Source organism: Carassius carassius, chromosome 34, assembly GCF_963082965.1.
Source record: "Carassius carassius chromosome 34, fCarCar2.1, whole genome shotgun sequence".
NCBI classification, from domain to species: Eukaryota; Metazoa; Chordata; class Actinopteri; order Cypriniformes; family Cyprinidae; genus Carassius; species Carassius carassius.
This window is the reverse complement of record NC_081788.1, coordinates 5608700-5620436: the sequence shown is the minus strand read 5'-3', so window position 1 is coordinate 5620436 and position 11737 is coordinate 5608700. Positions and strand designations below refer to the sequence as shown.

General features: G+C 38.9%; 1 protein-coding gene across 1 annotated transcript; it reads left to right on the top strand.

Annotated features, from left to right (window-relative positions):
* Positions 1 to 466: 466 nt before the first annotated feature.
* LOC132115377 (beta-microseminoprotein-like) lies at positions 467 to 3423 on the top strand. Its single transcript, XM_059523825.1, has 4 exons — positions 467 to 490; positions 759 to 843; positions 938 to 1052; positions 2996 to 3423. Exons 1-4 carry the CDS (start codon positions 488 to 490, stop codon positions 3114 to 3116), a joined length of 324 nt encoding a protein of 107 aa, XP_059379808.1. The 5' UTR covers positions 467 to 487; the 3' UTR covers positions 3117 to 3423.
* The last annotated feature ends 8314 nt before the right edge of the window (positions 3424 to 11737 follow it).

Genomic DNA, 11737 nt, shown 5'->3' with positions numbered 1-11737 from the left:
AAACGAAAACTTACTGACCCCATATTTTTTAAATGGTGTATGCATTGGGTGTACTGGAATGATGCTGAGCTGTTGTTTGCTTTGACATCAAAGTCCAAACAGCACTTTACTTAGCGCATTGATAAGATATTGTATATTTCTACTTAGCATGTAGAGGATAATGAGCAGCATAATCTGTTTAGTAACACACTACACTTAGCTTTATGCTATTTGTGTAAAGTTTCTTTAATATAATTGCAATGCAATAATACAGGTATGTTTGCAACATTGTTTTTAATCTTATTCTGCTGTTAAAAATGTTGCAATAATCATTACCATAGCACAAAAAGAAATTAGTACCTAATAATAATAATAATAATAATAAAATAAGTTTTTCAAAATCATTTGACAAATTAATCATTAACATTTTGCTCCACCCTCCTCTGTTCACTTAAATACAGGCTCTGTGATTTTGGTTTCATATAATCAAATCACTGTCGGGGTAAACATGGTAAGCTTCTCTTATTGTTTATGTTTAGTTTAATTGAATTTGATTTTAGGACCATTAATAGTTTATTTTCACAGTTAATTGCAGGATTCATTAAATGTGTGTCAATTGCTTGTGATATTTTATACTTGTTAAGCATCAATGATAATTACATTTTGCAATACAAACAATAAACATTAATAATTAATAATAAACAATACATTAACTGTAACACTACTGAGCACATGTATAGATTATTAACACTTGATCAATGTGTTTGTTGACTGTGAAGAGGTCAGTTGTGCTTGGTTTGCTTCTGTGTGCTGTCTTTCCTCTGATCAATGCTAGTTGCTTCAAGGTGAAACACGAAACAACAGGTATAAATTGTCCTTCACTTTTATTGCATTACTAAAAAGTATGTCACATTATCAAGTGTTTTTTTTTCTGAATTCTTTCTCTGATATTTAATAGATAAGTTTTGCCAGGACACGACAGATAAGACATGGCATCCTATTGGATCTGTTTGGAGAAACAGTAAATGTGTTGACTGTAATTGTTTTGCTGATTCCATGACGTGCTGTGATGCGTAAGTACAACATTTTTAACTGTGTAGTGACATTGATTTCTACAATAAATACAACACAACTGTTACAAAAGTTACAATGGAAATAAGTGTGAATACTTTTTGGAGCATTTAAAAGAAATGTGAAGTGTATATTTTATATTAAATAAAAATAAATACAATTAAATTTAAAAGGCACTTAAAGGGTTAGTTCACCCAAAAATGAAAATTGGCCCATATATTACTCACCCTCGAGTCATCCTAGGTGTATATGACTTTATTCTTTCAGATGAATCTAGTGGGAGTTATAATAAAAATTGTTTTTGGTCTTTCAAATTGTTTAATGGCACTCAGCAGCTGTTCCAGCACATCATTCCTAAAGAAGTGACAATTGTGAAGATAACAAATGTTGGTTTTCTCGAGACTCGCCAGCGTATGCGCAATGCCAACCTCATACTTCATCAGCCCGGAGCTGCTTCCGTGTACAACTGTTGGTGCAATCTACATTAAAGTGATTATTAAATTTTGAATATGAATATTTTTCTTACAAAAATGATTCGATTCACTACAGGAAGCCTTTGTTCACCCCCCGGGGCCATGTGAGACACTTTTAATTATGGATGGGTGCTTTTTATTTCACTTCTTTTGGGCTGATGCACTGCAACACCTGCTGAGTGCCATTAAGCAGCTTGAAAGATTAAAAACAATTTTTAATTTAACTACGACTGGATTCATCTGAAAGAAGAAAGTCTAAGATGCCTTGAGGGAAAGTAATTCATGGGCTAATTTTCATTTTTGGGTGAACTAGCCCTTTAATTGAAAATGTTTTAAGACCAAAGGCTAATGAAAGAGTATGTTAACTCATCAAATTTCATTGTAATTACCGTACAACTCGCGAAAAAATTGAGACTACAGTAAAAGTTTCTCTGTTTATTTTTTATGTATTATTATTGAAAAGTTAAACATCTTTGTTTTATTCTATAAACTGCTGATGAGATTTCTCCCAAAATTCCAAATAAACATTGTCATTCAGAACATTTATTTGCAGAAAATGACAGCTGGTCCAAATAACAAAAATATTTCAGACCCCAGATAATTCAAAGAAAACAAGTTAACATTCATTCTTTGCTTCTCATTGATGAAGGGATTTTTTGCTTGTTTTGCCCTGCCCCTGGGAGCTTGTTTCGAACCACCCTCACCATGTACTTCACCCCAGCTGCCGTTTGCCATTCTTGTTATTCTTTTTCTCACTCAAAACATTTATTTTCTACACTTTTGGACTGCTCAATAGTTATTATTTAATTCCATATTACTTTTGAGGTACTGCTAGCAATGTTTTTGCCATCCAGCTGGTCCTGTCGCAAGAGAATGTAGTGATGAGCAGAGCAATAGTTTTTATACTTGTCTTTATTAAATGAGATTTGGTTCAGGTGAACAGCTAATCAGTACTTCATAAAGCAGAATGAAGTATGCATGTGCTGGAATTCAACAGACCGGCAGTGGAATGGATGCCATACTGTACACATAGAGATGCCAATTAAAGGAACATTTAGAGTGGTCTCTTGTGGCCCTGTCCACACGAATGCAGGTATTTTCATAACCTTCATTTTTTCGATGCAGTTTGGCCATTTGTCCACATGAAAACCGATAATTCCGATAATAAAGTCACTGAATAATAAAGTCACTGAAACCGATAATTTTTTAAATCTCCTGTCAGGGAATTAGTCAATATGGCTTTACGGTTGAGATTATATCACCACTAGTTGGCTTGGCATGTTCTTGACAGTGCTTCATAGCATGCTTTTGCGTTTTCATGTGGATGGAGATTTTGTTTGATATGAAAGAAGGAAAAAATGCCTGTGAACGTGTGGACATGCCCTTATTTTTTTCCAGAGGTGAGTATTTTGTGACAGAATATCAGACTTATAAAAAAACATAATTCATTTTGTTTTGTTTTATTCCTGTAGAATGCAGAGGCCTGTTAATTATTCTGACAAGTGCCAAGTGGAGTATGATTACACTACATGCACATTTGAGGTGTTTGAGAAAGTTCCCTGTTCTCACACGGGCGATGTTCTCGGTAAATGACGGCCATGAATAAAGAAAATAAAGCCATCTTCTTTGTATTATCTGCTGATGTAAAGGATAGTAATTTGTTTAAGATGTTTAATTTGAATAACATTATACATGGGATCATGTCAAAATGAACACAACATTGGACAGGCATTTGGGCAATGTTGTTAACTGCATTTCAGGGCTGTAACCACCTTAGACTTTTCAAGAAATCGTATAAATTGAATAATATAAATTGATGTAAATTTTCATTAAAAGTTTACAATTTGTTTACAATTATTTTGTACAGTTGTGTTTATATAATTACAACAGGATCAATACAGTTTGTTGGCTTTTTTATTCATCAGCACAGACCCTATCTTGTCACTTCTTTAACTCCAGATGTCATGTCTGAATGGCAAGGTAGGTGATTTGGTTCAAAATTTTTTTTGTTATGCTGGTTTAAAGTCTCTTCACATCGCGCAATCATTAGGTAAAGTGGTCTAAATGTATTTATTTGTTTTTATATTGTCTGTGGAAGGTGTAGCACTATGATATGTTAGATAATGAAAATAGTAAACACTAAATTTTTCAGTTAAAGTCAGTTCATCATTGATTCAGTGATGTCATCTTCCAGCTCATTTCAGTTAAAATGGTGTTTATGTATATCACGTCAACAATATTGAAAGAAATTGAGTGTCCCCAAATAAGCAAGCCAAAGATGACAATGGCAAGGAACCAAAATTCCATCTATGGTAATCTTTAGGTGCTGATCCACCATTCTGGATGGATCTGGGTGACTGCAGTGACTATCTGATCTGGATACAGACTGAATCTACAGTATGCGGCTGAAGTGACATCGGCATCCAAATATATCAGACTAATATTAGTGTAGATGTCATTCTTCTTTATGTAGCCTAACAATTCTTTAACCCCTTGAGAGGTAATATCCAACATATGGGATTTTTATTTCCATGCCCCTGTGAGTGTCCCACATATGGGATTTAGAACATTCGGTGACGTCTCATAACAGACAAATTCATTAGCTGATGCTGAGCCAGTGTGAGACGAGCACTGCTCTTGTCATATTATCACAACTATGCAGTGTTATTAACCACATAATTCTGACATTTAAATACACATAAGCACTAGTAAAACAATACACAGGGAGTTTGAAAAATACACACGTCTATGGAAGAAACAATTACAATTTATTCAAATTTAATTCACCGATATGTTTTATTCCTATCAGATACACATAGTGTAAGTAACTATAAAGTACACTATTCTTCACCCAGTTCACAGGCCACCTATTACTTGTATTTCGGGAGAAACTGATTAATTCACATGCTGTAAATCTGACAGGACTGTCTTAACCGCAGTGCAAATAAACATGCCAGCGCCCATCTCACATTACAGATCACCATCAAGATCATTTAAAAAGGATTTTAAACAACAAAACATACTCATTTACACATATTTAAAAGATCAACCGCCCGCAGTTAATTTTGATATTCCAGGTATTATCGAATGGCCTGAGTGAGATTGCAGCAAACGTGAAGGACTATAACGTGATAAGAGCTCTCTCAAGTACCGAGGAGCTAAAACATTCAGGGCTTTATAAGTAATAAGCAAGATTTTAAATGTATACAATGTTTAATATGGGGCCATTGCAATTGTTAATATGGTCATAATTCCTAGTTCTAGGAAGAACTCTAGCTGCTACATTTTGGACAAGCTGGGGTTTGTTTGTTAATCATCAAGGGAAGCCTACCAGGGAAGAGAGATGAGGCAAGGACTCAAGATGCAGGAAGTGGGCTCCTTATTTAATAATAAAAACAAAATGAACAAAAGTTATCCCTAGCGGGAAAAACAGGCTGATAGGCAGGCCTGGCACAGCACAACACAGCAAGGTATGGCAAGGCAAAAGGAACAGCGCACAGCAAGGCAAGGCAAGGGGAACATACCACACATATGACAATGACTCTCAGACATACTGTAATACAATTGAACAGCTTAGGACTACAGACACCAGGAGAATAAATAGGCAGAGAGGAGGGTAACTAGGTAGACAGATGGAGTAACTGAAACAATAATGAGGTAACAAGATACTGGAGTGTACCAACACAGGAGTGCCCTGTGGTGGGCTTCCAGGGCAGACCAGCTGATAACCATGACAGTATTATTGTATTTGCCTGGCAGGCAAACATACATAGAACTGCAGCACAAGCCATCAATTTTCCATCTGTTTCAAATCCACAAATATTTAGATCACCTCTCAAAATAATAAAACAAAGATATGAGAAAAAATCCTCTGGTTACTGATGTAACCTCAGTTCCCTGAGATAAAGGAATGAGCATTGTGTATGGGGAAACTCCTGTTTACTCTAATACTAAAGCCTGATTTGTTCACATTTGTGTAGCTGTACAAACCAATGGCACTTTAGCCCACCAGAATGGGCAGCGCTGACCCCTATATAAGGTCGGCTCGGAGCGTCATTTCATCAGAATCATTCGACTGAAATGACAGTCATCGATTTGCGTCCAGCTTATAGCGTAGCTAGTGACACAACGCTCTTTCCCCTATCTCAGGGAACTGAGATTATATCAGTAACTGGAGAGTTGCCTTTCAAATGTTCTCTCACATTGTACATGGAGAATGCAACCAATCACACAGTGATATAAGCAGATACAGAATGAAGACTGCCCAGTCTCAGAGCACCTAAGTTAAGGGCCCCTATGAACATGAGCCAACTTCTGAGAAGTCCTAAGTCTGTACAAACTGAGGACGAAGAGGATTCAATCTCGAGGCGCCTTCAAGAACTTTATCAGATCGTGTCTGCCAATCGATTGGCCAGCTTCGATGGAACAGTTCACCTGCAAAGGTTTCCGTATCCTTCAAAATGATCTCACAGTTTGGTTCACTAGGCTACACAATCATGAGGAAGACTGCTGATCTGACAGTTGTCCAGAAGACAATCATTGACACCGGTCACAAGGAAGGTAAGCCACAAACATTCATTATCAAAGAAGCTGGCTGTTCACAGAGTGCTGTATCCAAGCATGTTAACAGAGAGTTCAGTGGACGGAAAAAGTGTGGAAGAAAAAGATGCACAACCAACCGAGAGAACCAGCCTTATGAGGATTGTCAAGCAAAAGGAATGGACTGAGGCTTGTCCTGAGGCATAAAGAGCCACCACACAACTGGCTACAGTTGTCGTATTCCTCTTGATAAACCATTCCTGAACCACAGACAAAGTCAGAGGCGTCTTACCTGGGTTAAGGAGAAGAAGAACTGGATTGTTGCCCAGTGGTCCAAAGTCCTCTTTTCAGATGAGAGCAAATTTTGTATTTCATTTGGAAACCAAGGTCCTAGAGTCTGGGGGAAGGGTGCAGAAGCTCATAGCCCAAGTTGCTTAAAGTCCAGTGTTAAGTTCCCACAGTCTGTGATGATTCTGGGGTGCAATGTCATCTGCTGGTGTTGGTCCATTGTGTTTTTTGAAAGCCAAGGTCATTGTACCCATTTACCAAGAAATCTTGGAGAACTTCATTTTTCCTTTTGTTGACCAGCTTTTTGAAGATGCTGATTTCATTTTCCAGAAGGATTTGGCACCTGCCCACACTGCCAAAAGCACCATAAGTTGGTTAAATGACCATGGTGTTGGTGTGCTTGACTGGCCAGCAAACTCACAAGACCTGAACCCAATAGAGAATCTATCTAGCAGATGAGCTGAAGGCCACTGTCAAAGAAACCTGGGCTTTCATACCACCTCACCCAGCCAGCAATAACATGTGGGGCCCAATAAGATGCAGGCTTCATGGGCGGCAAATGTGGGCCCCATTATGGGCTTGCACCCGGGATCCACATTGGGGCAAGCTGTGGAAGCCCAGACGTACTAAAAGTGGGACCTGTATGGGTACTGCATGGGTCTTAATTGGGCAATTCATGTCCCAGGATCCAGCCCAGAAGGGCTTTAAAAGGGATCTATAAGGGTGTTATGTGGGATCTTAACCGGGCAATTCATGACAGACCCATTTGGGCCCCACCTGCTTAAAGGGCGTTTAAAATGGGCTTGCACCCGGGATCCACACAGGGACCAGCCGTGGATGCCAAGATGGGTTTTAAGTGGGACCTGTAAGGGTCTTATGTGGGTCTTAACTGGGTAATTCATGTCAGACCCATTTGGGGTCTCCACCTGTCTAAAGGGGTTTAAAGTGGGCTTGCACCAGGATTCAACCGTGAATGCCCCTATGGGCTTAAAGTGGGCTCTGTAAGGATCTTTAAACCGATACCGATATTTACCAATATTGAATTTTAAAGCCAATATCGGCCGATAATATTGAGCATCCTTAGTTGTCTAAATATGTGTTTCTGCCCCAAGGGACAGGCGTCTTGTACTGGATTATTATTTGAAGTGTTACGGTGGGCCTGCAACCTTTCTGAGAGTCCTCTTATCAGCGTAATTCAACACAGCGTAAACTTGGACTTATTCTGATGTTTTTTACATTTTTGGGAAATTACATTTTTCATTTTCTGCATGACTAACAAAAACGACTGATGTATTGTTTTGGCAAAAGATCTACATGTATGCAATGTTTGTTCTTTGGTGACTAGCGTGACTTGAAATGTATTGAGTTACAATTACTCAATCTCAACATGCTTGATAAGCCTACATGTAGAGTTACTACAAGTTACTAAAAATTGTACAGTAAGTAATTACATAACTCAATAGGCCTACATAGTTACTTTGCGCCTCTGCCATGCAGGACCCATGTGTCCCCAGTTCAAACCCAACTAGGCACATAAATATGCCATGCAGGACCCATATATGTGTTCCCAGTTCAAACCCATGCCCACTTGGACCATAAATATGCCATTCAAGACCCATATATGTGTTCCCAGATCAAACCCATGGCCACTTGACCCATGCCTGTCCCTTATGGGGCCCATGTAATCAGCTCATATGAGCTTCCTATGTGGGACTCATACTACCAAACCTACATGGGACCCGCTGATTTCACCCAGCCATAGCCCATGCCCACACAGTAACCATGGAACCTGTACTTAACCCATCTGGGCCCCACATGTCATTGCTGGCCGGGCAGCAGTGCCACAAACTGAACACCTCCATGCCACGCTGAATTGAGGCGGTAATTAAAGCAAAAGGATCCCCTACCAAGTATTGAGTACATTTACAGTAAATAAACATACTTTCCAGAAGGCCATCAATTCACTAAAAATATATTTTTGTATATATATATACCCAGCCAGCAATGACATGTGGGGCCCAGATGAGGGCTTCATGGGTGGCAAATGTGGGCCCCATTATGGGCTTGAATCCACATTGGGGCAAGCCGTGGAAGCCCAGACCTACTAAAAGTGGGACCTGTTAGGGTACTGCATGGGTCTTAATTGGGCAATTCATGTCAGACCCATTTGGGCCCCATCTGGCTAAAGGGGTTTAAAGTGGGCTTGCACTAGGATTCAACCATGAATGCCCCTATGGGCTTAAAGTGGGGTCTGTAAGGATCTTATGTGGGTCCTAACTGGGCAATTCATGCAAGACCCATGTAAGATTAATAAGGGAATTAAGATCAATGTAGCTCAAAGGGGATTGAATTACAGTGAATAAGAACCTAATTAGTATGCAAATTATTCAGAATTAATATTTAACACTTTATCAACTATTCGTCCACCGATAAATTGAGATTAGGGTATTTTATCAATTCCGGACAAAATATTCTCCCGTGGCCTACAGTAATAATACCATAAAATTATGATAACTGATTATGAGCAAGGTAACAGAATCTACAGTTTAAGGCAGTAACTTGTAAGCTCACAGCACAAGACGCTGGTATGTAAAATCAACCAAGGCTTTATTGAACTACCCTAATACACACAAACTAAACTAACGAAAAGACACAAATATTCATTCAAACAGTGACAGAGAAAAGTGATGTTATTAACGGAGGGTGAATGGAGTCCCAAGTGTCTAGCGTTAGACACTATTTATTGACTGCAACCTGAGAGAATCAATCTAGTAGCACTTTAATCTTAGTTCGTTTTCTTAATAAGATTTACACCAGTTCAGCCAGAATTAGGAGATATTGTGTACTTGCGTTTGGATGCTCATGTGGGCGCGTGCATTCCCTTCTTGTTTCTTGCTGGAGAGGGAATCTCTGGCCCTGATTGGCTGGCAGTCGGTTGATGATGCGTTCTGAGGGACAGCACTCAATGGTGAGTGGTTGGTTGGCTTTGCTGGGTGGCGCTTCGCTCGCGATACTTCCTGGATTTGCGGGTTGCTATGCAACGGAGTTTACTCTAAGTCTGGAGCGACTCTAAGAGGGTTTTCTTTGACGAAGTTCAACGAAGGATCTTATGGAAGAGTTGATGAGTTTTGAGTGAGCTCTTGGTGGTTTGAAGAGTACCTAAGCATACACGCTGGACGATGGAAAGGTTTGCACAAAACATAGGCAAGAGCAAAAGTCACTGCAAAAGCAAGGCCAAAAGCAACGCATAGCTGCTTGTCATTGGGTTATAAGCGTGTCCATCTAACCCGTCCTTCCTGGTGCCACAACCAATCAGATATTGTCTTGGGCGGGACCTACGCCCTGTTTTCCAGTTCTTGCATGTAATTAGTGTAATGTCCACGTGATCTTGTGTGTCCAAACTCCTGAGAGTTTAGTTAAACACTTTAATAAGCAAACTTAATAGTTTAAATATGGGGCATCCTACACACATCTACTTTATATCAAAATTCTAGAAATCATTTACCCATCAAGTACCAAAGGTACCAAAATACATATACTTCCAATAGTTGAGGTGGAAGAAAAACAAAAGAGAAATATTTTCCTGCTGTCCTGGCATCACTGTTTTGAGATTACACAGGCACAAAAAGGGAAAGGTGGGTGGGGGGTTGACATCTCCTTTCGCCATCTCGGCACCATGACTGTGTTTTATGATGCACTAATGATTCGATGGGGAATCATTCCGAACTGTGGAATGCGGTGTTGGGTTCATTTAATGAAATGGACTGTTCAAGGATAATCCTACACCCATATATATATGTTCCCAGATCAAAACCATGCCCACTTGGCCCATAAATATAGCATGCAGGACCCATATATGTGTTCCCAGTTCAAACCCATGGCCACTTGGCCCATAAAAGTTCTATGCAGGACCCATATATGTGTTCCCAGTTCAAACCCATGGCCACTTGGCCCATAAATATGTCATGCAGGACCCATATATGTGTTCTGCTATTAGTATCAACTGCTATTTGTACCCAAGAATACACATGAATTAGATGAAATGACTGACAACATGGGCACTATTTTCTCTAATACATTAGAAGCTGTTGCCCCCATCAAATTGAAAAAGGTTAGAGAAAAACGTACCGTGCCATCGTATAACAGTAATACTCACTCTCTCAAGAAAGTAACTCGTAGTCTTGAACGCAAATGGAGAAAAACTAACTTGGAAGTTTTTAGAATTGCATGGACAAACAGTATGTCCAGCTATAGACAGGCTCTAAAAACTGCTAGGGCAGAGCATATACACAAACTCATTGAAAATAACCAAAACAATCCAAGGTTTTTAACACAGTGGCTAAATTAACAAATTACCAGACGCCACCTGATTCAAATATTCCACCAACGTTTAATAGTAATGATTTTATGAATTTCTTCACTGATAAAATAGATAACATTAGAAATACAATAGCAAATGTAGATTCTACAGCATCTAACACTTCAGTTTCATCCATCGCACCCAAAGATAAACTCCAGTGCTTTACAAATATAGGACAGGAAGAGCTAAACTTATCACTGTATCTAAACCAACAACATGTTTATTAGTTCCTGTACCCACTAAATTACTGAAAGAGTTGTTACCTGTAGCTGAAGAACCTCTTCTCAATATCATTAACTCGTCGTTATCTTTAGGTCACATCCCAAAACCATTTAAGCTGGCGGTTATTAAGCCTCTTATTAAGAAACCAAAACTAGATCCTAGTGTACTGGCAAATTATAGGCCTATTTCAAATCTTCCATTTATGTCTAAAATTTTAGAAAAAGTTGTGTCTGCTCAATTGAGCACCTTCCTGCACAAAAATGATCTGTATGAAGAATTTCAGTCAGGTTTCAGGCCCCACCATAGCACAGAAACTGCACTTGTTAAAATAACAAATGACCTGCTTCTTGCGTCAGATCAAGGCTGCATCTCATTTCTAGTCTTACTTGATCTTAGTGCTGCGCTCGACACCATAGATCATGACATACTCATAGATAGATTACAAAACTATACAGGTATTCAAGGGCAGGCTCTAAGATGGTTTAGATCCTACCTGTCCGATTGCTACCATTTTGTTTACTTAAATGGGGAGTCATCTCATTTATCATCAGTAAAATACGGAGTGCCACAAGGATCCGACCTAGGTCCCCTTCTATTTTCAATATGCATGTTGCCCCTTGGTAATATTATTAGAAAATACGGAATTAGCTTCCACTGTTATGCTGATGATACTTAGCTATATATCTCAACGAGACCAGATGAAACTTCTAAATTATCTAAGCTAACAGAGTGTGTTAAAAATGTAAAAGATTGGATAACAAATAATTTTCTCCAATTAAATTAGGATAAAACAGAGATATTAATT

Coding starts and splice junctions, on each gene's coding strand:
- LOC132115377 (XM_059523825.1), top strand. Junction 844..937: donor GGTGAAACACGAAACAACAG/GTATAAATTGTC, acceptor GATATTTAATAG/ATAAGTTTTGCCAGGACACG. Junction 1,053..2,995: donor TCCATGACGTGCTGTGATGC/GTAAGTACAACA, acceptor TTATTCCTGTAG/AATGCAGAGGCCTGTTAATT.